The sequence below is a fragment of the Lactuca sativa genome, chromosome 5, assembly GCF_002870075.4.
Source record: "Lactuca sativa cultivar Salinas chromosome 5, Lsat_Salinas_v11, whole genome shotgun sequence".
Taxonomy (NCBI): Eukaryota; Viridiplantae; Streptophyta; class Magnoliopsida; order Asterales; family Asteraceae; genus Lactuca; species Lactuca sativa.
This window is the reverse complement of record NC_056627.2, coordinates 246,016,725-246,043,061: the sequence shown is the minus strand read 5'-3', so window position 1 is coordinate 246,043,061 and position 26,337 is coordinate 246,016,725. Positions and strand designations below refer to the sequence as shown.

The 26,337-nt window shown below is 34.8% G+C and overlaps 2 protein-coding genes and 1 long non-coding RNA gene across 3 annotated transcripts; 1 reads left to right on the top strand and 2 right to left on the bottom strand.

Annotated features, from left to right (window-relative positions):
• Window positions 1-7,820: 7,820 nt before the first annotated feature.
• Window positions 7,821-9,544, bottom strand: LOC111908683 (uncharacterized). The gene is made up of 3 exons (XR_002855954.2): window positions 9,252-9,544; window positions 8,310-8,475; window positions 7,821-8,199 (listed from the first exon to the last, which is right to left on the bottom strand). It is a non-coding gene; the product is annotated as an uncharacterized LOC111908683 (long non-coding RNA).
• Window positions 9,545-13,206: 3,662 nt separating this feature from the next.
• LOC111908725 (phospholipase D zeta 1) lies at window positions 13,207-18,915 on the top strand. The gene is made up of 19 exons (XM_023904531.3): window positions 13,207-13,689; window positions 13,988-14,089; window positions 14,194-14,309; window positions 14,388-14,526; window positions 14,619-14,780; window positions 14,871-15,041; window positions 15,110-15,358; window positions 15,437-15,553; window positions 15,624-15,763; window positions 15,850-16,156; window positions 16,264-16,731; window positions 16,833-16,943; window positions 17,123-17,269; window positions 17,350-17,547; window positions 17,624-17,725; window positions 17,899-18,030; window positions 18,170-18,235; window positions 18,335-18,396; window positions 18,481-18,915. The coding sequence occupies exons 1-19, from the start codon at window positions 13,495-13,497 to the stop codon at window positions 18,719-18,721; spliced, it is 3,225 nt and encodes a 1,074-aa protein (XP_023760299.1). The 5' UTR covers window positions 13,207-13,494; the 3' UTR covers window positions 18,722-18,915.
• Window positions 18,916-19,049: 134 nt separating this feature from the next.
• On the bottom strand, window positions 19,050-25,401 carry LOC111908726 (kinesin-like protein KIN-14G). The gene is made up of 18 exons (XM_042902785.2): window positions 24,654-25,401; window positions 24,235-24,401; window positions 23,997-24,140; window positions 23,718-23,909; window positions 23,550-23,609; window positions 23,391-23,459; window positions 23,245-23,316; window positions 23,058-23,162; window positions 21,771-22,973; window positions 21,596-21,677; window positions 21,212-21,472; window positions 21,006-21,112; window positions 20,731-20,909; window positions 20,463-20,624; window positions 20,134-20,387; window positions 19,825-20,045; window positions 19,664-19,743; window positions 19,050-19,450 (listed from the first exon to the last, which is right to left on the bottom strand). The coding sequence occupies exons 1-18, from the start codon at window positions 24,772-24,774 to the stop codon at window positions 19,360-19,362; spliced, it is 3,570 nt and encodes a 1,189-aa protein (XP_042758719.1). The 5' UTR covers window positions 24,775-25,401; the 3' UTR covers window positions 19,050-19,359.
• Between the last annotated feature and the right edge of the window lie 936 nt (window positions 25,402-26,337).

Here is a 26,337-nt window from a genome sequence, read left to right as displayed (position 1 = left end):
TTCTTAAAATATTCATAAATTTTTATTACAATTTCATTGCACCATAGTCATTCAATTCCACTCTCTCTCCTCTATATTATATTTACATTTAATCTCTCTTAATCTATTAAATCCTCATACAACTTCCATTATAAATGACCTAAGGTTGAAATCATTCTAACTGTGAATGGTATAATGAAACAAACAAAAATAGTTTATTGGCCTATTAAGTACAATTGAGATTTATAGAACTGGTCATTTTGTAAAATTAATCTTTACTTTTAAAGGAAAAAAATCATTTTTTAACTTTTTATTCTCTATGCTTTCCAATATTTTAATAGTTAAATTATTACATATCTTTTATAGAAAACGACAAAAATGGTCGACATGATTTGTTGTTTTCTTATTATTGGATCCAAAATATTTCACTTCTACAAAGACTATATTTTTGAGAGATTTTCGTTGCGGATTTATTCACTGACCGACAAAACTGACTTTTATATCATTTTGATTTACTTTATATATATATATATATATATATATATATATATATATATATATATATATATATATATATATATATACACACACTATTATATAAAGTATTTTAGATATTTTCTTGAAATTTAAGAGGTACCACACATACTACATCATGTACAATCAACTTATGCTTAACATTCAATACACATATTATATTTCACTTTCAGAAATTAATCACATTAAACATAAATGTTTCATAAATTAAATCAAACTATCAATTAAATGACTTTCATTTTTTATTCCCCCAGTCGTGCGTTGTTATCTCCGACATTTTCCCATTAAAACACAATTTCAATCTTAAAAGTTGAATCCTAAAATCTCATATTCTCAATTTACAAAGTTCTAGGGAATATGGACACATAATAAGGTTTCATGCTCAGGGAAACTTTCTAAAATATTCTTTCTCTATAAATTTTGCATTTTTTCTTACCGTAGACCTAATTGGATTTCTTGTTAAAATAATGTGCCCTCAATGAAATTAATGGTAATTTTGGGTCTCTATGGTGATGACAATATCATTTATCTTCTACACTTCTTGATCATATTATTAAATGCATGTCAATATGTCGTTTTTTTGTGGAATCAAGTATCTAACACCACCATCAGGAGTGCTAAACCCATCATGGTTGCATATTGTTATCTGGGTAAGCAACCATGAATTTCTTTATTACAGATCATCTCTACTTTTTTTCTAGGTAACTATTCATGAGCTTATTTGTTGAAGGTTATATTCAATCTATTCATGCATGGCTATTTCAAATTTGTGTTTTCTTTTAATCCACTCATAATCATATATAATCATATTTCTTAACAATTGCATTCTTCATTTTGTCAAGTTGGAGATGGCTTTTGTAACGACCCAATTTTCACGTCCAAAAATTTCATTTTTAAATCAATACTCTGGAAAACATTTGTGAATAAACGTCATTTGATCCTATCATTTCATAAACATATTTCGTGTCTGAAAACCAAAACATAAAAACAACCATAATGTCAGAGTACAAAATCCCAGAATAACTCATGGTGCGGAAAACAATGTGCGTGTATGATGTGCCGCTACCGCGCCAGCTCCTTCCCCTTCAAAGAAGAGGTACCTGAAAACAAAACGGTAAACTGTAAGCATGAAGCTTAGTGAGTTCCCCCATCGTACCACATACCATACAATCACATAACATACGAATACTGTCAGGCATATCTGGGTGCCCGACCTACCCCTTCGGTCCTTTCGACCGGATACTGCCTGGCATATCTGGGTGCTGGCCTCCCCTTCGGTCCTTTCGACCGGCTACTGCCTAGCATATCTGGGTGCTGGCCTCCCCTTCGGTCCTTTCGATCGGCTACTGCCTAGCATATCTGGGTGCTGGCATCCCCTTCGGTCCTTTCGACCGGTAACCGGGGACTATTTCACCCCTACTACCACTATCACATAACATCATAACATACTAGCACATAAACATATCAAGTAGCAACAAACCTAGATGAATATCACAAAGACAATCATCTAACATACAACTCCTACTGGTGGGCCGACATTGTGGCCGTAGACCCACTGTTACTGGAAGGTAACTCACCTCGAAAGGTAGCTGCTGAAAGTCTGCATGCTAGACGTCTGACTGCTGCACCGGTAATCCTCCGGCTATACATCCATAAACATAGATTAGTCACTCATAAATATTCTTAGGTTAAATGACTGACCTACCCCTGGTCCAAGGTCAACTCCTTGGTCAAAGTCAACTTCCATTTGACTGGACTCGCCGAGTCATGGCACAGACTTGCCGAGTCCCTCTCATACTATCCCAGTACTAACTCATCAAGTCCTTTTTCCCACTTACTGAGTCACCCTTAACTCACTTCTTGGGACGATTAGACTGACTCGCGATCCGACTCGCCGAGTCCAAGAACAACTCGCCGAGTCCCACGAGTAGATCTCCTACTCGCTTCCAAATCCTCACTAGAGCATCCATCTGGAGGATTTGGGTTTCTGGGACTATTGCTACACGTTAAATTGCTAACTCCGCGTGCAACTACGAAGGGTTGGACCTTCTACACTTAAACCCTTCTTAACTCAGTAACAGTTCATATGACTCGCCGAGTTTGAAGAACAACTCGTCGAGTTCCAGACAATCCTCATAGGCCTCGCCGAGTCGTTCATCCAACTCGTCGAGTCTAAGACCATCTTCATAGAACTCGCCGAGTCCACTTTGGAACTCGTCGAGTCCTTTCAACTCTCCTCCCATACAGACCAAATCTGAGACATGCAACGGTTCCAAACCATATATCTAAGCTCCTAGGGCATGCTTATCACGTAAAGTTGCAAACTTTACGTGCATGCATGGCCCTATGAGCTCCAAAAGGCAATTCCAAGCTCTTTATGAGTTCATACACTCAATAGGGACCTCAATCACTTCAACCACAACAACTTTACATTTCTAAGATGTCCATAAGGTCCAGATCAGAAGTCCTTTCAGAACAAAGAGCATAAACACATGGAGTTTGAGGTTTTAGGGCATGAAAAGCACCAATTAGGGACAAAAAGGGATCTAATGAACTAGTGATCAAGGTAGGAACTTTTCTACCTGAATGGAAGCCTCTCACAGTGTAGATTTCGGATCTACTTCCCCTCCTTGCACTCCTCAACCTCCTCCTTCTTCTTCTAAGCTCCAAACTTCCTCTACAACTCTCTGGGAGTGTTAGGGACAAGGGAGGCCGAGTTAGAGTGTTTAAATAGGGTGAACACCCTCGAATTAGGGTTTTGCCCAAACAGGGTCTACTCGCCGAGTCCGGGACCCGACTCGCCGAGTTTACCGTTTAAGTCCCGTGTCTCTCCTTGCTTCTACTCGGCGAGTTGGACCTTCTACTCGCCGAGTCGAAGACCAAAATGCAAGGGTATACAATAAGAGGATACATACTAGGAACCAGGTGCTACAAATCTCCCCCACTTATTTTAGACTTCGTCCTCGAAGTCTGCTGCTTGATCCTGAAACAGCTCGGGGTAATGTTCCATCATCTCATCCACCGGCTCCCAAGTCCACTCCGACCCCCTCCGGTGCTGCCATTGCACCTTCACGAGTTCCACTTTTTTGTTCCTCAGATCCTTCGACTTCCGGTCAAGGATCACTACAGGCCGATCGATGTAATTCGGGTTGCCATCAACCTGAATGTCCTTCAAGGGTACCACTGCTGAGTCGTCCACCAGGCACTTTCGCAGCTAAAAGACATGGAAAGTGTTGTGTATCTGACTTAGTTGGGCTGGCAAATCCAACCTATAAGCCACCTTGCCTACCCGGGCTATAACCTTGAACAGTCCAATATACCTTGGGCCCAACTTGCCCCGCTTCCTGAATCGAATGACGCCTTTCCAAGGCGACACTTTCAAGAGAACCATATCCCCGACCTGGAACTCCAGGTCTGATCGACGCTTATCGGCATAACTTTTCTGCCGACTCTGAGTAGTCTGAAGCCTGCTTCGGACCTGCTGAATCTTCTCTGTTGTCTTGAGCACTACTTCGGTGCTCCCCATGACCCTCTGGCCAACCTCTCCCCAACATATCAGGGTCCCGCACCACCTCTCATACAACATCTCGAAGGGAGGACCGTCGATGCTCGAATGATAACTACTGTTATACGAGAACTCCGCCAACGGAAGGTAGGTATCCCAACTACCTCCGAAATCTAGAACACATGCCCGCAACATATCCTCTAATGTTTGGATGGTCGGCTCGCTCTGACCATCCGTCTGCGGGTGAAAAGTGGTGCTGAAATGCAGGTGAGTACCCAACTCGTCATGAAACTTCTTCCAAAACCTGGAAGTAAAACGCACATCCCTATCTGAAATCACTACACTAGCACCCCGTTTCGCGCCACTATCTCCCTGATATAGATGTCGGCCAACTTCTCGGCCGAGATACTCTCCTGAATCGGAATAAAATGGGCGCTCTTGGTCAATCGATCCATGATGACCCATACCAAATCCACTCCTCGCGCGGTCTTGAGAAGCTTTGTGATAAAATCCATCGTAATATCTTCCCGTTTCCACAACGGGATATCCAACGGTTGCATCTTATCGTGTGGTCTTTGGTGCTCGGCCTTGACCTTCCTGCAGGTTAAGCAACGCTCCACGTACCAAGCTACATCCCGCTTCATGCAGGGCCACCAATAATCCAAACGAAGATCCCTATATATCTTCGTCGCCCCGGGATGAATGGAGAATCTAGACTTGTGCGCCTCTCCCATTAGAACCCGGCGCATGCCCCCATGGTACGACACCCACACCCTACGGTGTAGTGTCAATAATCCTCGTCTATCATAATCGAAGGAGGAAACCTGACCCACTATCCGCTCGCTCTTCCGATGTTCCTCCTTCATAGCCTCCCGAATTTGCTCCAGCAGCGGGGTCACCACTGTCATCCTCAGACAGACAGACATCCTTGATCGGTGCTGCCTTGCGGCTAAACGCATCGGCCATCACATTGGCCTTCCTCGGGTGGTAAAGGATCTCACAATCATAATCCTTCACCACATCAAGCTTTGACGCTGTCTCATGTTCAGATTCGGCTGATCCATAAGGTACCTCAAGCTCTTGTGGTCCATGTAAATCATTCGCCTTGTGAGGCTTCAGCTACCTCGACGCGTAGGCGATGGCATGCCCTCTCTGCATCAATACTGCGCCCAAACCTGAGATGGACGCATCGCAGTACACAACAAAATCCTCCATGCCCTCTGGCAGGCTAAGATTGGCGCCTCGCACAACCTCTGCCTCAGTGTCTCGAACGTTGTCTGCTGCTCAGGCCCCTAACGAAAGACCATGGCCTTCTTTGTTAGCCTGGTCATAGGTACGGCTATCTTGGAGAAATCCTGGATGAATCTCCAAAAATAGCCCGCTAATCCCAAGAAAATCCGAATCTCAGATGGAGACTTCGGAACCTCCCGTCTCATCACGGCCTCCACCTTGGCCGGGTCTACCGAAATCCCGTTCTGGTTGACAAGGTGCCCAAGAAACTGCACCTCGCGCAACCAAAACTCACATTTGGAGAACTTGGCATACAAGCTCTCCCTCCTCAAAGTCTCCAGCACCTCCCGCAGGTGCTCCTCGTGCTCATCCTGCGTCTTGGAATAAACCAAGATATCATCAATAAACACTATCACAGACCGGTTTAACATCGGTCTACACACATGGTTCATGAGGTCCATGAACGCGACAGGAGCATTGGTGAGCCCGAAGGGCATCACCACAAACTCGTATTATCTTCAATGGCACTAACCTCATACTTTTATTTATTTACTTTACAAGGTACAAGAAAGATTATTTATTTACATATGTGATTCGCATGTGATTTACATATGAATAAAATGTGATTTACATGTGAATCAAATGTGATTCACATGTGAATCACATATGATTTACATGTGAATTATATGTGATTCACATGTAAATCACATGTTATTGACATGTAAATCACATGTGATTTACATGTAAATCATATGTGATTCACATTTAATTCACATATAAATCACATTTGATTCACATGTAAATCACATGTGATTCACATGTAAATCACATGTAAATCACATGTGATTCACATGTAAATCACATGTGAATCACATATGATTCATATGTGAATCGCATGTAATTCACATATGATGTCATATGTAAATGTGATTCATATGTGAATTGCATGTGATTCTTATGTTAATCACATTAAAATCACAAATGCATTTTTGTGAGTGTTTTCGCATTAATTATTATTATTTTTTTAATTTTCTTGTAGATTTGGAAGAAATTGTGATGAATATTAAAGAGGTGAAAAATGATAAATTGAAGAAAAAATAAGTAAATATTGACACGAAGACATGAAAACTTTTTGAAATTTGTAGCATTTTTTATTTTTTTATATTTTATTTTGTATCGAATAAAATACTTGTACTATTATGTTTATAGATTAATTAATAAAAATGAGATTTGTTGTGATTTATTTACGAATACTATAGTATAAGAAATATACATATATGCATTTGAAAAAATATGCATATATGCACCTAAAAATTTACTTTTTTCAAAAAAAAAATGCAGTTTTTTTTTTAAATTGCAGTTTTTTTAAATACAGTTTTTTTTGAAAAAAATGTAACTTTCCTTAAAAAACTTGCAATTTTTTTATTTAAAAATGCAGTTTTTAAAAAAACTTGCAGTTTTTTTTGAAAAGAATGCAGTTTTTTTTTTAAATTGCTGTTTTTTGAAAAAAAATTGCATTTAAAAAAAAACTATTTTTTTCAATTTTTTTTTCAAAAATTCTTGTTTTCTATAAAAAATTAAAAAAAGTTGTATTTTTTCTTAAAAAAAAACGAAAAAAAAATATTATTTTTAAAAAAATATGAAAAATTGATTTATGATGTAAATTTTTAGGCATTTATATTAATATATTAAATAACACAAAATTATTAAAATTAAATGAGATTGGTAAGATGACGATCATGTCCTTCCTGAATTACTTTTAATTCAACGCTCCACTTTTAGTTCTCGGGAAACTATGAGTTCTCAACTGATCTCAACCCTATATATATATATATATATATATATATATATATATATATATATATATATATATATATATATATATATATATATATATACGCACACACACACAGTAGGCGTTTATCTGCGCAAAGCGACGAGTGCGAATAATTTCTTTTAGAAATTAGTTTCTAGGTGGTGATTAGTTTTTTTACGCAAATAGTTTATTACATCTAAACAATTGTTAATAAGAGTCAGCCTAATAGAAACAAAATGAATAAAAACTAAAATCGAGTTGGAAATTGTTTTCTTTTTGGCTTAAACGAGAACATTTCATCTTCAGACGGACATAGAGATCTCATTGGAAAAAATACCCTCTCCCTAGCATATTTGACTAGTAGCTATTTCAACATTAATGCATAATACGAAAACTTATCATTCAGGTTTGTTGAACGAATGAATATTTTTTAAATTCGCATTAAACTCAAATTTGAGTAAAGTATGTTGAATAGATGTCTTCTAATTATGGATTAATTCAGAAATAACAAACTTTTGTTTGACTTGAATGTTAACTCGAATTCCGACGACTTAATTGTTAATGTAAAAAAATCTAAAATGGTAAAATTAAGGTGTCAAAGAAAAAAAAACATAAGACATTTAGGAAGTGCAACCGTTTTTAAAGAGTATTTGGATTTTTTTAAAACTAATTATATAATTACAAATAATCTATAATCAGTTATTATAACATGTTACAAATGTAATATAACAAACTATATAGTAAACCGGATGAATTGTAATTAATAATTTTATGACCTAAAGTACCTGCAGAATAGATTGCAATAAAAAAATCAAAATAAATAGCATCCTATTTCCATTGATTTTATTAATCATATTATCATTGTTTGGATAAGCATCGATTGATAACATGTGGTTATGTTAGGAGGGATCACTGTTAAATTCTCTTCCTTGTGTTCAATCATACAATTAGCACCGCTTATAGCAAAGAAACAAATAAGCAACTCAATTGTTACAAATACGCCTAAAAGGGATAAGAATACTAAAAACCAAGTAAATCATGAGATTTTACATATCTACCTGAACATAATCACATTTCTGTCACCTTACTTTCCTTTCTGATGGCATTGGCTCTAATCATGATCGTTCCCCCAGAACTAGAAGTTGAATACATATCGAGAATCAACCAATCAAATATAGTTTTATATGTAGAAAATCGAATTATGATTTTGAAAATCAGAACTTATAGGTATAATATGTGTAGAACCTGCTAGATTTGTAATGGCATTTGATAAAGCCTGATGCAACACACTTTCCTCCACCCTATGTCTTGACAATTTTACCCATGGGGTCGTTTGCTTATTTCCTACTATGCCTTGACCATTTTACCAGCAGGGTATTTTAGTAATCTTGGTTAGGTAAAAATTGCATACCTAGAAAATAATTTACATATGGAAGAGTTAGATGTGTACATATTCTACAAAAAGGTGACAACGATAGTAGAGATGAAACAAAACACCATTATTTTCCCATGTTATCATTTACATGTTGACCTACCAATCCATGTTGCAGCTAATCAGTTTAATTATTTGGTAGTAGTTAAATAACAGATTAAACTACTTCCAACTTTTTAACAAAAAAAATTCCAAAATATAAATACAAACGCAACAAGAAAGAACAGCTGGAGAGAGAGAGAGAGAGAGAGAGAGAGAGAGAGAGAGAGAGAGAGAGAGAGAGAGAGAGATGATGATGATGTTCCTTGTGTAGCTTTTTGATTAAAATGGAATGAAAATGAAATTCGGAAAAATACATCAACATATTTTCTTTCTTTGGTCATGCTCATCTTATTAAAAAATCTCAATTACTCAATACCTCTGATTTTTGTTCATGCAACTCCTTTCACTCATGTTTCTATTTATCTCTAATCCAATTCAAAAAGGTTGTGATCGTTAAGAGCCAGTCTCATGCTATTTCATATTTAATAAATATATGGGGATATCAATGGGATAAATGTGTTCGTAGAAAACATAAACCGAGAAATCTATTTGTGTGTCTTTCTGATTCTGCAGTTTGGAGACAACAGTGGCGGTGGTCAAGCCTTAGATTGAGGTTTTTTAGAGATACATAATGAGGAACAGAGAATGTAAAGTTGTTTAGATTTTGTATTCGGTAGAAAATAAAAAGCAAAAAAATTGGATTTTTCACTTACTTTAGTAAATCGAGAGAGATACAGAGATGATTATGTGTTGCTCCGGCAGTGGAGATAGAATTAGATGAAGGTCGTAGCGGCAATGAACAGGGGTGGGGCTAGATGAAGATGGACAGAGAGATTTTAAGAAGAAAGGTGCATATAATTACTTCAATGTTCATATACAAGAAATCATTTTTTCTGTAATTTCGTTTCACGAAGTTGCACAAGGTCGATACCGGCATGTTCTTTATCGGAGGTGGATGCAAAAATAAAACCCCAAATCGGTGGTGGATTTTATAGTGGAAAAGGGATTTGAATAATTCTTGCAAATTTTAAGCAAAAAATCGGGGAGATGGTTCTTTGAATTAGTCTTTATATTGAATGACTTGTCCTTATACTTAGACTTATCTACTTTTGTTGACCAAATAAGATTTCATTGCATAAATTTCTTGTACAAATTGCATTATAGCCTTGTTACTACTAAAATTCAGTCTTTGACCAAATTTGCATAATAAAGAGTATATATATACTAGTTGTGAGACCCGTATGTTATACGGGTTTGGTAAAACAAAAAATATATATGAATGTTTAAACAAAAATTTATTTAAATTTGAAATTTTAGATTTGAAATTTAAAATTTAAATTTAAAAAGGAAACATATTAAATACAATATATAAGTATTAATATTGTAATTTATTGACTATTTTTAATTAAGACAATTAGTAATTGGTGTGTAAATTTGATTGTTAATTAAGAAAAGATAAAAAAGGAGAAAATGACAAATGGAAAAAAGAATTTATTCAAAAATACCAAAAAATGACATGTGTCCAAATTAATGTAAGAGTGACAAGTGGCAAAAAAAAACCTTTATTTATTAGCGTATATATATATATATATATATATATATATATATATATATATATATATATATATATAAAATCTATTTTTACAAAAATGTCAAAAATTCTAGGTCCCAAATAAAAATGTTACACTTAAGGCATCCGTAATGCATTGAACTTCATAAAATTTAATGGATTGTCACATTATCTTTCTACAATTCATACAACTCTATAATTTTTTCCTACAGTGCATTGAACACTATAAATTTCAATAAAAAATTACAACAGTTAATTTATAGTATATATTTAAGAATTAAAAAAACTTTCCTCTTTCCTATTTAATAGTCTAATGATCATTGAACTCCAAAGCTATTGAATGTTAATGTGACATCTCACGATGGTAAAGTTTCATCCATTGAATGACACATACACTTGTCACTCCATTCAACTTTTCCATTAACCTCACCATTATGGATGCTCTTAACACTTGTAGTCATTTTAGAGGGACATTTGTTTGTGTTTGCATTCGTATGAGTGACATTTTTCTTCACTTTTTTTTACAATACTAGTTGTGGGACCCATGTTTAGATGGGTTTATTATTATTATTTTTTTTAAAAGTTAAATATGAAAGTCTAATTTTTTTTTTAGTTTATAAGAAAAATGATAAAAATATTGAATTATTAAAATTAAAGTGTTTTATTATCTTTTAAATTTAAACAAATAATTTAGATAAATAAACAAAGAAAATTAATGAGGTTTTAATTTAGAAATATAAAATTAGAAGGTAAGTCCATTAATGAAATTGATATTCATTTATTATTATATTTATTTTAGTTATTACATTTAATAGTATGTGTATTTAATAAAATGAAAAAACTATAAAATGACATGTGTAAAAAAATTTAATTTAAAATAACCATAAAATTACATGTGATAAAATGAATTAGAATATGATATGTGGAAAAAAAAATCTTTATTTATTAGGGTAGATTTTTATATTTATTAGTTTTACTCCATCTATTTACTAACACGGTGTGCACATGTTTACCCTAATCCTCTTTATTTGTATATGTACTAGGTGTAAGACTCATGTGTTACATGGGTTAATTAAAAAAAAAATATAAATGTCTAAATATTTAAAATTTTGGATTTATAATAAAATAAGAAAAATAATGAATTATTAAAATTGATTTTTTTTATCTTTTAAATTTAAATAAATAAACAAAATAAACTAATGAGCTTTAATTTGAAAATTTTGAATTAAGAAGATAAGTCCATTAATAAAATTTATATTCATTTGTTACTACATTTATTGTAATTATTATATTAAATTATTATGTGAAATTTATTAAAATAAAAACTCATAAAATGACATATGGAAAAGAAATTAATTTAAAATAACCATAAAATGACATTTGACAAATTGAATGAGAGTGTGACATGTGGCAAAAATACTATTAAAGGATTGTTTAATTATACCTTCATTTTTTATTTAGTTATTAACCACTAACAATTAACCGTTGCTTATTAAACATGTTTAATTATTCATTTATTTTTTTTCATTGGTTCCTACTGAATTGACTTTAATTTGAAGGTGATCATGTTAAGAGGAGCCAACATGTTTGCCTTTTTACTTTATTCTTCTGTTTTTTTAAAGGTTTTTATTTGAAAATAGTTTCGATTACCCACCATCTTAACTTCCTCTTCCCCACCCCATTCCCATTTTATCGGACTTGGGGATTTGCGAGTGTAATGGTAAGGTGTTTTCGAACTTCATTTATTGTAACATTTCATTTTTTTTAATTTTCTACCGCCCATGTTAAAATTCCAGTTTATCAAAAAAAAAAAAAAAAAAAACAAAAAACAAAAAACAAACCATGTATATGCAACATTTCTTCAATTACCTTCACCCATGTTTGTCACCACTTCTAGTAATTCACAACTTAATTAACTTGAAGCGAATATATTGTAAAACAATATAACAAATTAGGAATATATGCAATTAGATGTATATATCAAGGTTTTAAATAATTTAAAAAGTGAACTTGACGGCAAAGTCAACGTTAAGCCATAACGAGTCATGATGTTTTTCAAGGCATAACTATTTTATATACATTAAAAAACACAAATCATATAATTATTGAGTTTTATCAAAGATATCAAGCTTTTAGAAGTGTTATAATAATATTTAATATAAAAAATTAACAACTCAATTTTTTAGGCCCGATAAGGGAAAAAAATTTGTGTCATAACACGATAAGGTGCGCAACGACACGTTATTTGGGCGTCATGCTTAACAAACTCGCATCGGGCGTTTCCGTAACTGCTATACCATGTTTTACGCCATGACACGCCTTGAGACATGCAATAACACGCTTTTTAGAACCATGGTATATATATACACCAAATGACAAAATACATATAAGATCTTGAAATTCATGTGGGGAGGTAGGGTGGTGTCGACAGTTGGAGTTAGGGGGTCGTTTTGTAATTGTTGAAAAGTAAAGGTAAAGCTATGTAAGGTTAGCGATTCCAATAAATATGAATAATTAATGCATGACCACGGCACCATCTGAGAATATCCGTTGTTCCAAGGTTTGGTGCTCATTCAATTGGAATATGCTAAAACTACCAAATCATTGGAACCATCCATCGCAGCCTTCAAATTTTTTTTTTCTTTTGGGTGCAATGGTATGTAATGATTATCAATAAATAACTTTGAATTAAAAATTTAGAAATATAATACATTTAGGCATAAATGATAAATCTGTAACTAATTGGACCAACGTGTTATAGAAATTGCTAACAAAGTAAGTATTAACTTTTAGAAAAACTAAAACATTCTTATAATGCAAAATTAAAAGGATTAAATGTTTTGCTTCTATAATTATGTTTGATTTAATCAGCTGAAACGCAGTTGTATGATCTTTTTTAGTATATAAATTTGCTAAAAATGTAAAAGATTATTATTTAAATTGATAAAAATAAAATATAGCTATATAATTTAATAAAAATAGAATACAATAGCATATGATTGGGTGTTTCGTCTAAAATCTAAATAACTATCTTGTTAATAACTTTAAAATAAGAAAAAAAATATAATGATATAAACATGAAAAAGGTATATCTGATTAAAGATCCAAACAAAATATTCCTTCCAACTCCATCGCTATAATATGAGTACATAACCTCACAAATCCAGGCTTTCAAGCAAGGATTTCGTATCAATTTTGACTTACGATTTTCAAACTTAATTCCTTGCATCTCACGTACTCTCCTATCTCTCTGTCCATAGTCCATGCTCCATACACACTCGATTGCATATTGGTAATGCAAAGCACCTTCGCCGGCGATTATCTGAACGGAAGTGGCAGTTTTTCTTGGTGGTGGACGGTGGTGTTGTCATAACTACAGTTTATAAATGTCGACTGAGCGTCTAATTTCGAAAGGTTCTTTGCAATCGCACCATGGGTCTCAGTCTCGCCGCTCTTCCGCCGAATCGATCCGTATCTTCGATGAACTCCCTAAGGGTACCATTCTATCTGTCTCCCGAACCGACGTCAGTGATATTGGACCCTTGCTTCTCTCTTACACCATTCAACTCGAATACAAACAGGCAAGCTAATGCTAATTAGTAATTACCTCTACCACTTTATATTAATTACTGATTTAAGATAGGGACACAATACCCTCTACATGCCTGTTTGTGTAAATAGTAAACAATCAATTTATGTCGTACCCACTTCTATAGTTCTATAGTTGGTTGGTTTTCTATTATTGTCATTGTTTTTTTAAATTTAGGCTAAAAACCAGGAGATTTAGATCTTGGGATATTTGAATTTAAGTAATAATTATTAGGTATTTCAATAAAAAAAAACATCGGTTAAACTAGCTAACCATGTGTATTCCAACAGTTCAAATGGCGTTTACTAAAGAAGGCGTCACAAGTTATCTACTTACATGTCGCATTGAAGAAACGTGCAATAGTTGAGGAATTTCATGAGAAGCAAGAGCAGGTTCTTTTCATAAACTCCTAAAGCTGAATGGAATTCCATAACTCACTTTAAATGCCTTAATTTAAACCATTTAAACATTTTTTTTTCTGAAATGAACACCAAAGGTTAAGGATTGGCTTCAACACATAGGAATAGGAGATCAGACAGCAATTGTGCATGACAATGATGAACCTGATGATGGAGCTATTCCTGTACATAATGAAGATAACATTAAAAAGAGGTAACTTTTTACATGAATACCTTAAGAACTTCCACAAAATTTCTATCAAGTCTGTTCTGACCATATAAGTGAATGCAGATCTGTCCCAACTAGGGCTGCTCTGTCAATTATAAGACCATCAATTGGGAGGTCAACAGTTTCAGAAAGAGCAAAAGTTGCAATGCAGAATTATCTTAATCACTTCCTTGGGAACATTGATATTGTGAATTCTCGTGAGGTAATCCTTAAAGCTTTTTCATCTTTCCTTCATAAATTTGATCTTGAATTTTGTCTTTTCAACGTTGTTTGGTACTCTTTAACTCGGGTCAGGTTTGCAAATTTCTGGAGGTCTCTAAGTTATCGTTTTCTCCAGAGTATGGCCCAAAGTTGAAAGAGGATTATGTTTTGGTTCAACATTTAAGTCATATCCAAAGAGATGATGGAGATGCAGGATGTTTTATGTGCTGTTGTTGCAGAAACAATTGGCAGAAGGTTAGTTTTTAGAAAAATGAGATGTCTTCTTCATGTATTGGATGAAGCAAATCAGCAAGTTACATTGTTGCATGTTTCTTGATTTTTCAGGTTTGGGCAGTATTAAAACCTGGATTTTTGGCTCTACTAGAAGACCCTTTTAGTGCCAAACTCTTAGATATCATTGTATTTGATGTTCTACCTTCAAATGGGGATAAAGAGAATCAAGTACTTTTGGTGGAGGAAGTAAAGGAAAAGAACCCTCTTCGTTATGCATTCAAGGTAATTGTTGTTAACCCTTTTTCTTATACCCATTATTGATGATTGATAAAGCTTGAATTTTTTGATAGATTACATGTGGAAACCGAAGTACAAAGATAAGAAGCACAAGCAAAGCAAAAATCAGAGACTGGATATCAGCCATTTATAATACTGGTCAAAAGCCAAAAGAAGCTTGGTGCAATCCTCATCGTTTTGGTTCCTTTGCTCCACAAAGGGGTTTGACTTTGACCGATGATGGTAGTCAAGCTCAATGGTTTGTAGATGGACATGTAGCATTTGAAGCAATTGCTTCATCAATAGAAAATGCAAAATCAGAGGTATACAGAATTGCAAATTGTCATGTCATCACTTTCGAAACTTTTGACTCCTTAATTGACTGAATCATCTTTTATCAGATTTATGTTACTGGATGGTGGCTATGCCCCGAACTTTATTTAAAACGTCCATTTCATGCAAATGGAGCTTCACGCCTTGATGCACTTTTTGAAGCTAAAGCAAAGGAAGGTGTGAAGGTACAATGGTTAATTATTTTGTTTATGTCGTGTGTTAAATATTTTAATAACTAAAACAACATACTTTCAGATCTACATTCTTCTCTACAAGGAGGTCCAAATTGCTTTAAAAATCAATAGTTTATACAGCCAGAAAATGCTTCTTAACATTCATGAGAATGTTAAAGTGTTGCGTTATCCTGACCATTTTGCAGCTGGCATCTACTTGTGGTATGTATCTTATGAATTTTAAGTGATATTGTGAATTATAAGATCCTTTTATCTTGTTTTACTCTTATTACCTTTTTAAAATGCAGGTCACACCATGAAAAGATTGTAGTTGTTGATCACAAAATCTGCTTTCTTGGGGGATTAGATCTATGTTTTGGTCGTTATGATACAATTGAACACAAAGTTGGTGATAACCCTCCTTTCACATGGCCTGGAAAGGACTATTATAACCCTAGGGAATCCGAACCAAATTCTTGGGTGGACACCATGACAGATGAATTGGACAGAAGAAAAGTTCCCCGTATGCCATGGCATGATGTTCACTGTGCTTTGTGGGGACCACCTTGTCGTGATGTAGCTAGACACTTTGTGCAACGTTGGAACCATGCTAAGGTTAAAAAATAAAAATAAAAAGTTATATGCTTATACAATGTAACAAATGCAGCTGTAAAAAGATGAGTTTTTGTTTCTCTAATTAGTTACCTTTCTTTTTTTCCCAGAGAAACAAAGCACCAAACGAACAAACCATACCACTACTAATGCCACAACAACACATGGTCCTTCCACACTACATGGGAAGAAGCCAAAATTTAGACATTGAGAGTAACCCTACTGATGGAAACCAGATAGACATTACACAGGGTTCTTTTTCCTATGAGTCACCATCACAAGACATACAGTTTCTTTTGCCTCGAGAAGCTCATGAGATAGATTCTTCAAATGTCAATAACAAGTTGCATGGAGTGGACCAGAGAAACCCTGTTGATCCATCTCATGATGAACATTTAAACCAATCCCTGTCAACAACATATTCTGCAGATGATTTTAGTTCCCTGGATCATCATCATGAAAATAGCATGGTGACAACTAGTTTTGGATCCGAAATGTCAGATGAGAGTTGTGAAAGGCAACAAGTTTCTAGTGGTGAAATTTCACAAGTAGGTCCACGTACATCATGCTCTTGTCAGGTTAGAATATTACCATTTGAATAAAGTTCATGCAAATATAATGAAAATCAATCAATCAATCAATCAATCAATCAATCATGTATTTGATGTATGATTTGCAGGTTATCAGAAGTGTTAGCCATTGGTCAGGTGGAACGAGTCGAACCGAAGACAGCATTCACAAAGCTTATTGTTCCCTAATTGAAAATGCAGAAAAGTTTATTTACATTGAGGTAATTTCATGGCTAGTATTAAATATAGTTGTCAACTTAAAGCAATGTGATATAAGATGGTTTCAATGCAACAAGATCTTGTAACTTTTTTTTTTTCTTTTTTTCTTTTTGAATAAAAGAACGAAGAGCATACTATGATCCATATCTGTAAAGCTAATATTTTTTATGATTTCTTCCAGAATCAGTTTTTCATATCAGGCCTTGCAGATGATGACATCATAGAGAATCGTGTCCTGGAAGCTCTGTACAGACGTATACTGCGTGCACATAAAGAGGAAAAGTGCTTCAGAGTTATTGTTGTTATACCACTCTTACCAGGATTCCAGGTAAAAGCATGGTCTTCAATATGAGAGTAAAATGACCATTTTACCCTTTTGTGTACATGAAGTAATGAATAAACAAACAGGGGCGTATGGATGATGGTGGGGCAGCAACGGTTAGAGCTATAATGCATTGGCAGTATCGATCGATTTCAAGAGGAGAAAATTCAATACTAGAGAAGCTCAACTCAGTGGTTGGTCCTAAAACAGATGATTATATATCATTTTATGGTCTTAGGACATATGGGAGATTGGGTGATGATGGTCCACTTGTCACAAGTCAGGTAATTTAGTGTTTCCTAATAATGTATTTATATTAGTTTTAACAATTTAACAATTAATTAATGAAATCTTATTCAGGTGTATGTGCATAGCAAAGTGATGATAGTTGATGATCGTATCACCTTAATTGGATCATCCAACATAAATGACAGGAGTTTGCTTGGTCACAGGGACTCCGAGGTACAAATCTACATTCTTTTCTTTATTCCTCTAACTAAAAAGAAGAAATGCAACTTGTCTCGTAAATTGGTAAAACTGTTTGCATGATTCGGGGTAAAAAAGATGAAATGTGGTTTTATAATGTCCATAATTATTTTTGGTAACGAAGGAAGTTGTATAAATATGCATATCAGATTGGGGTTCTGATTGAAGATAAAGAGTTTACTGAATCAACAATGAATGGTGAACCTTGGAGTGCTGGGAAATTTGCTAATAGCCTTCGACTTTCTCTATGGTCTGAACATCTTGGTCTGAATGGCAATCAGGTAACCTAATCACCATTTTACCAACATAACATAACATAACAGGTTGTACTGTGTTTGGCATTAACTAGGCCCCACCCAGAACGGGTAGGGAACCCGCATTTGCTTATTTTCTTAAATCTCTCTTTCTTTTTTATTTCAGATTAGTCAGATTAGAGACCCGATAGCTGATGTGACATACAAAGATCTATGGCTGGCAACTGCAATGGTATAAATAAAATACATGCACAACCATTTATGTATATATATTAATATTCTTCAAACTTTATTAAGTAATATATGTATTGTTACTTACTGTGTTTGACAGGCAAATGCCCAGATTTACCAGGATGTGTTTTCTTGCATCCCAAATGATTCTATACACTCAAGGTAAATCCTAGACTATAATGTAGTATCTGGTATGATGGAACCAAATAATAATAACTGTTGGTATTTATCAATGAATTAATGCAGATATGCTTTTCGACAAAGTATGAACTACTGGAAAGAGAAACTTGGACATACGACAATTGATTTAGGTTTAGCCCCTGAATCATCATCAACAAGGGATGGAAGTGTTGTTCCTTCAATGGAGGTATTAAAGGGAGTAAGAGGGTTTCTTGTTTCGTTTCCGTTAGAGTTCATGTCTCAGGAAGATTTAAGACCCATGTTTAGTGAGACTGAGTTCTATACATCTCCTCAGGTCTTTTACTAGACATACATCATTCATTCAATATTCAATTAGGGAGAAATGTACATGAATTATATATAATTTTCTTGTGATTGATTGTTAGAGGGAAAAGGGTGTGGTTGTGTAGATCAGTGAATAAATGTAAATTGTAAAATTACAATCTACATAGATAAAGTTGTGTAGAGCAGTGAATAAATAAGTATATCTATCTTGAACCACATTGACACAATTTTTTGTATAAATCGTGTATATCATATTCCAATTTCCAAGTCTGTTAGCAACATAGTTTGGATAAGTTGCTACTGGCTTTTGTTAATTGTTACTTAAGTTCAGGTCCTAACACATTATTACATCTGGAAAAAATAAAATACAATCTTTTGCATAATCAATGTTTAGTTTCTATACATGAAAATAATTACAATATCACAACATTACAGAATGAAACAAACTCTGTATACCTATAAAACATTCTTCCATTTTCTTTATGAACAACAAAGACTAAAGAATATCACCCCCAAAAATCAACTTCCATATTTTCCAAAAAGAACCCCCCATCCCTCCCTCTGTTTTTACCTAACTATAACTATATACATATTCTTTCACTCACACTCATTTAGAAGGATTGGAATAAATTTGTTCCTTGATAGATCCACCATAGCAACTTACTTCTTTTTAGGAGCCGGCTTTGCAGCAGTCTTTGCAGCCGGTGAGCTAGCAGCTGCTTTTTTCGCCGGTGCTGCTGCCGCCTTGGCACTGTATTTATATTTATATTATTTAATATTTATTGGTAAGTTGTATTGAAAAAGGGTAATAACGTAGTTTTACAAAAACTAAAAGGTCAAATTTCCATTAAGCTTTTGCTAGGCATACTCTTGTTTCATTTTAAATCATTATAATTTGGGTAAAAAGTAAAAGTATATTGTCCATATTGGTAAAAAGAACAAAGTAGTGATGATGTCATCATACCTTGGGGTTTTTGCTGCAGGAGCAGCTTTCTTGGGTTCACTGCTTGCATCTTGGTCATCACCATCTCCCACATCCCCAGACTGCAAATATTCACCATGAATTGAAAAATAAAAAATCAATTTTCAGATACATATATGATTTGATTTATAACAAAAATTTACCTCCATATCTGGAAGCTCTCCTCCTGCCTTCTCCAATTGTGACTTAAGAAAAGCAACATGTTCTTTCAACTCCTTGAGTTCTATGATATCTTTATTGGATTTAGCAGCCCCAAGTTCAACACTAGACACCCTTTCAGCAAATTTCAGTGTGCTGATTGTTTCTCCAACTGTATCCGGATCACCTCTTACATGAATAAACATAAGTGTCTTGGCTTGCCCTCCTAGTAACATCACAAATAAAAAACAAACTCATCAAGATTAGTAAAACAAAATAATAATAATCAGAAGAGAGGAGAGGACAGGACCTACCAAGCGCATCTTGAAGCAAGAGGGTGAGTTTACTGTTCCTATAAGGAACATGAGCACTTCTTTGTGCAAGAGAGGCGATAACATCTCCTAAGGCAGAAAGTGATTTATTAATAAAAGTTGCCTCCTTTAATCTATCACCTGTAGCCTCTGTTTTATCGGCTCTCTCACTTCCGGCAAGATCCACCAGATGCATACAACCTCGCACCGTTGTACCCGTTGTCAGGTCCTTTCCAGCAACATGAACCGTAAGGCAACTGCAATATTTATATTAAATATTACATATTATATATATTATAAAATATAAAACATAAAACTAAATGCATTATTACCTGTGAGAACGACTACTACGTGCGTTCATTTGAGTGGACCCCACAGCACGATTATTATGGCCAAGATTCATTAAACGTATAACATCTTCTGTTGTTGTAACTGGTACAAGATTTGCATCTGGTACATTTATACCATCCGCTGCACCCAGTCGAATATCTAATGTGCTCAATGGTTAAGTCAACAAACTCCATCTGACACCTATTAGTATATATATATATATATATATATAATTATGACTTTATATAACCGTGATAGGGAAAAGGATATTTCTTGCTAACTCCATCTGTCAGAAGGAGATCTCTGATCATTTCGTTATAAATTTCAAGCATCTGGACAGAAACTGTGTAGGAAATCATGCCCTTCCTTTCTTCTCGGATTCCAAACAAATCATTTAGTGCCCTGTAGTTTACTCCCATTGTCTCTTCTGTAAAAACATCAGGTCCAGTCTGCAAATGCAAACACCAACTTACTAACTTTAATGATAAAACATTAATCTCATAAATCAAAATGCAAAAAAGTTTAATGAATTTCTTACTTCTTACCATTGTCCAAGTTTTCCCAGATCCTGTCTGCCCATATGCAAATATGCAAACATTGTATCCATCAAGGACAGAACGGATCAACGGTTGGGTGTCTTTGTATACCAAAGCTACAACATCAAAATGTAAAAACATAAACATAAAGAAAGATAAAGAGAAAATGTAAAAAGAAATAGAAGCTGATTTTGGAGGAGAAGACAGAGTCAGACCTTGAGTTGCACCTGGACCAAAAACTCTATTGAAAGTGAATGGTTTGCGGATTTCTTTTCCATTTTTAACACCTGTGATAACTTCCATGGTTCCCTCATCTATGCAATCAACACAACCTGCTTTTCCCCCAGAGGGTCTGGATCTACAGTACACCCTGATATTTCCTTTTAGATCTTGAACTTCATTATATAGCCTTCGGTTTTCTTCTACAACTTTCTTGTATCCTGATGCAGCTTGAGCCAGATTACGCATCTGATTGCCTGACAACTCACAACCAACATTTTTTTTTATTCCTTTCAAACCCAAACCCAAATCCAACCTTTTTCTAATTTTTTTTTTTTAAATTTAAAAACAAAAAAAAAAAAAAAAAAACTGTTATGTACCTAAAGCATTGAACTCCTTTTGATAGTTTGTTCGTAGTGTCTCCAAATCTGCTTTTGCAGTAGAAAACAGATTTTTCAATGCCTGTATCATCATATCAAAATCTCTATTAGGCAACGCATATCTGTGCTCATAAAAGCTTTATAATGATTAAGGTGGAGAATAATAAGAATATACTTGTAGCTTTTTATTCTGGAAATCAACCAGCTTTTGCTGCTTTTCAGAACTGGTTTTTAACCTGTCGCATTCAGAATTGACCCAATCATAGTATTTCTTATCCTTGGCATCTTCGATTGCTCTCCTTTCCATCTCTTTCTTCCTTTCCATTTCCTTCTTCTTTTCAATCTCCATCTTCCTTTCCATCTCTTTCTTCCTTTCATTCTCCCTCATTTCCCTTTTCGCCTTCTTCTCCATTTCCATTTTTTCCATCTCTTTCTTCTTCTCCATCTCCCTCTGTTCCCTCTCTTTCCTCTTTTCCTCCTCCTTCTGTTCCTTCCCTTTCAACCTCTCCGCTTCCTTCTGCTCCCTCTCTTTCTTCCTCTCCAACTCCTTCTGTTCTCTCTCTTTCTTCCTCTGCAACTCCTGCTCCTCCCTCTCCTTCTTCTTCTGAAGTTCTCTTGCTTCCTTCTCTTTCTTCTTCTGTAACTCCTTCGCTTCCCTCTCTTTCTTCTTCTCCATCTCCAGTCTTTCCATCTCTTTCTTCATTTCCATCTCCTTCCTCTCCATCTCTTTCTTCTTTTCTATTATCTTAAGTTCCATCTCTTTCTTCATCGCATCACTCATATCACTTGTATCCGTGTTTTGCATTTCCAAAAGCTCTGATTCCATCTCCTTCTGCATTGCATCATGCTCCGCTTCCATGGCTTCTTCTTCTTCGTCTGCCTCTTCCTCTTCCTCCACCTCTTCCTTCTCCTCTTCTTCTTCTTCCTCTTCCACCTCCTCACCTTTCTCACTACCTGACTCTGGGCTATCTTCCTCTTCTTCACTTTCCTCTTCCTCTTCACTTTCCTCTTCCTCTTCCTCTTCCAACTCATAACTTATTATATTCTTGGAAGGAACCGAATCTGTTTTGGGAATTGCAACCGTGGTTGGTTTCTCTTCCATCTTGACACTTACATCGACAGTTGACTTTTTGACATCTGGGGTTGCTTTCTTTTCCATCGGATCATTCTTCATAGCATCTGTGGTTGACTTTTTATCCATCTCATTATTGATATCACTACCCAACTTCTTGGTATCCGTGTTTGCTTTCTCATTAGCTACTTCACCCCACTTTTTGGCAAATGTGGATGCGGGTGTTCTCCTTTCAATCTCCATAGGAGATTTCACAGCATCTTCGGTTGCTTTCTTTTTCATCTCGTTTATTATAGAACTAAACGACTGGAATCAAATGTTTTTTTTAATCAGTAAGTTAGTTATAAGGAAATTTGGAAATAAGTCATGATTCATGAACAATGACAATACCTTCTTCTCTTCCTTTCTCCTGGTCTCTGGAATAGCATTTTCATCCTTCTCCTTATTAAGCATCTTTATAAATTCTTCTTTTTTAGACTTTCTTCTATCCAGGGACTAACATGATGTTAACCAAAGGATTTTCAGTGTCAGAAAGTGTGATACAAGTGCTAAAATTTATGAAGAAATCAGCTTTTACCTTTGCATCTCTACTTTTAGCTCTACGAAGAGCTTTATTTGGGTCAACTTCTTTAGGAGGATTTGCAGCAATCTGTTAAAACAACAAACAAGATACATAATATATTATATTCAATATGTATGCAAATGGTATACACAGCTGCTTACCTGTTCTTTGTGGGTTTCCACTTTACGTTCTAACTCCTGTGTGAGTTTGCTTAACACAATCTCAACAACCTGTAGCAAGTAAGGGAATTTGTGGAAACAAATTCTATATAAAAAGTAAAAAAGAATGTTTTAATAAAGCATCTCCCAATGTTGACTCACTATAGGAACATCTCGTGGCTTATGATTTGAAATAAGATCACGAACACGTTCTTGAAGGGGCTTTACATGCATAAACAAGAATCACTCGAGTTATCAGAGGCTTTTACTTTTTGCAGAATTTGTTAAGAGAAAGTAAAAGTAAACCACACTACACTACACTACACTAACCTTATCCTTAACTTCTTCTTTCCAAAGATCATCACATTTATCCATATCCAATGATTTATGAACCATTTCTTTCCTTTCTGAAGAGGGTTTCCGATACCCCCACCTAAACTTCCCATTTGCACCTGCCTTTTTCCAGTCACCATATGCTTTTAAGGCTAGCACACAGTTCACAACTCTTAATAACCTTCCCCCCTATCAAAATAATTAAATTAATAAAGGAGGATTTGCAGTTTTGATTTTAATTTTTTTTTTTTAAAAAAACAAACAAACAAGCTTTACCTGTTCTAAATCTGAGGCTTCAAAAGATGGAAGTTGCCTTTCTTCTATGGCTGAAAGAAAATTTGTGATATTTTCAAAGTATGGGGATGTAGATAGAGGTTCTCCATCTGGTATAATAACAGAATCAAAGGGTGCTTCCACGATCTGGGAAACCAACATACATGATTTCATTCCATTTTTTATTTTTATAAGAAAATAAAATCTATTAATTACTAGTAGTAGAGGTAAAGAAGGTTACTTTAGAAATTGCACCAGGTTCAATCTTGTTAATAAATTTGCAAAAAATAATTCCACTTCTTAACCCCATCCTAAAAGCATTTTCTGAAGGCTCGGCTGGTAAATCTTTTGCAGCCACCACACCTACATACTTTCTTAGCCATCTTGTTGCATCATTTCTTTTTGTTGCTGACAAATCAGAATTGCAAACATCCTCAGAATCATAATATTTCTCTTTATCAATAATCTTAATGCCACAATCAACCACATGCATACAACACACCAACATAAGATATTCTATTCTTTCTCTCTCAGACAATAGATCAAACACCTAATATGCATGAATTCTATTCCACCAAAACACGACAGAATGTCATCTACATATGCACACCAAATTATAAGTATTATAGATATAGATGATCAAAGAAAGGAGAGACGTACCGATTTTTGAATTAGGCTTCGATGGCACATTGGCCTCGACCAATTTCAGGCCTTGCTGCTGAAGAACTTCTTCAACCATTGACCCGACCGAAAACGTAAATGTGGCTACAGTCTCCGCCATTTTGGAAACAAAACAAAAAAAACAGGACACCCAGAGAAATGCTAACAGGGCAAACACTCAACTTTTTGGGTCCTCTTGAATGCAATCATCTATGGGGAAGGGAATGCAGCATGTTGATGGATGAAGAGAGACAGTTTTACAAACATGGAGGGAGAGCTGGCTGTAATGAAAACAGAAAAAGAAAATTGAATTTGGTAATTTCTTTATTCACTCTCTCTGGCTCTATCTCTCCTCTTTGTGATCATATTCTTTAATTCAGTTTTCTAAAATTAATTTTGTTGTGGGAGGGAAGAAAGGGTTGCTGTTAGAAATGGAGAGAAATAATCTCGTTCCGTGCCTCTCGCCATGGAAGGAAAGCTCCTAACCGTTTATAATTTTACAAGGGCGTAGGCCAGTCTTTTTTGCCAAATTACGCTTTTACCCTAACAATCTAAACATCCCTCTTCCCTCCTTCATACATTCTTTAATCAAGACTTGTATTTTAGAACACCGACTTCATCGCCGCCGATTGCCCTACTGTACTACCCAACCACCGCCGTCCCCCTTTCACTGTTGCCTCCTCCGTCCTCGACATGCTTTATCGCCGTTGACAGCCCTCCTCCCTTTTTTTAAGAGCTGCTTGGTAGCTTTTTAGTTTTTGCAAAAGTATTTGAGGTGGAATAAAACAGCTTATTTAGTTTATTTCTAATTTGTAAGATTCATATTTAAACATTAAACTATGATGGGAATAAGTAACAAGTATCATTTTTTCACTATCCAAACACCTTCTAAATTCATTTAAAAACATTAATTGATATGTTTTGGTCACTATAAGATTCAAATGGAAGTATTTAAATTTCACAAATTTATATTTTAAGAGGGTGTTTGGATAAATTAGCTTATAGCTTATTGCGGTGAGAATAAACAGTTTTTGCAAAAGTGTTTGTGGTGGAAATAAGCAATAAACAATAAGCAAGGGGATGCTTATTAAAATCAGCTTATTTAGTTTCTTCCTACAACAATAAGGTGATTTTTAAGGATTCATATCCAAACACTTAAACTTAGTTTGTTGTGGTGGGAATAAGCAATAAGCACCCTCTTTTTTCCCTATCCAAACACCCTCTAACTATTAAAGAAACATTCTTATTGTATTTGATGTAAGCAAACATTCAATGGACAAAGTACGTTGTTATAACCATTAATAAACTCAACCATCAAGGCAAAATAATGTCAAATAAATGCAGTTCATGATTTGGTTTTAAACCTAAATTCCAAGTCATTTCTAGTAAAAAATATCCCATAATCGATGGTTCAACGGACCAAATCCGAAAAAGTGGTGAAACATGTACAAATCAATAAGCTGAATGACCATGTTGGTATTAAAAGGATTGTGTAAATGCATAAACCTACACACAAATGTGTAGAAATGTCTATGACAACCTCCTTTGTTGAACTTGATTCTATGCCTACAAACATATTTTTAATGACTTAAGGTGTTTGTATTTGATCTAAAACTTATATAAAACATGTAATAACATTCATCTTAAGTCTTAAGATTATAAACCTCATTTACTTATTGATCGA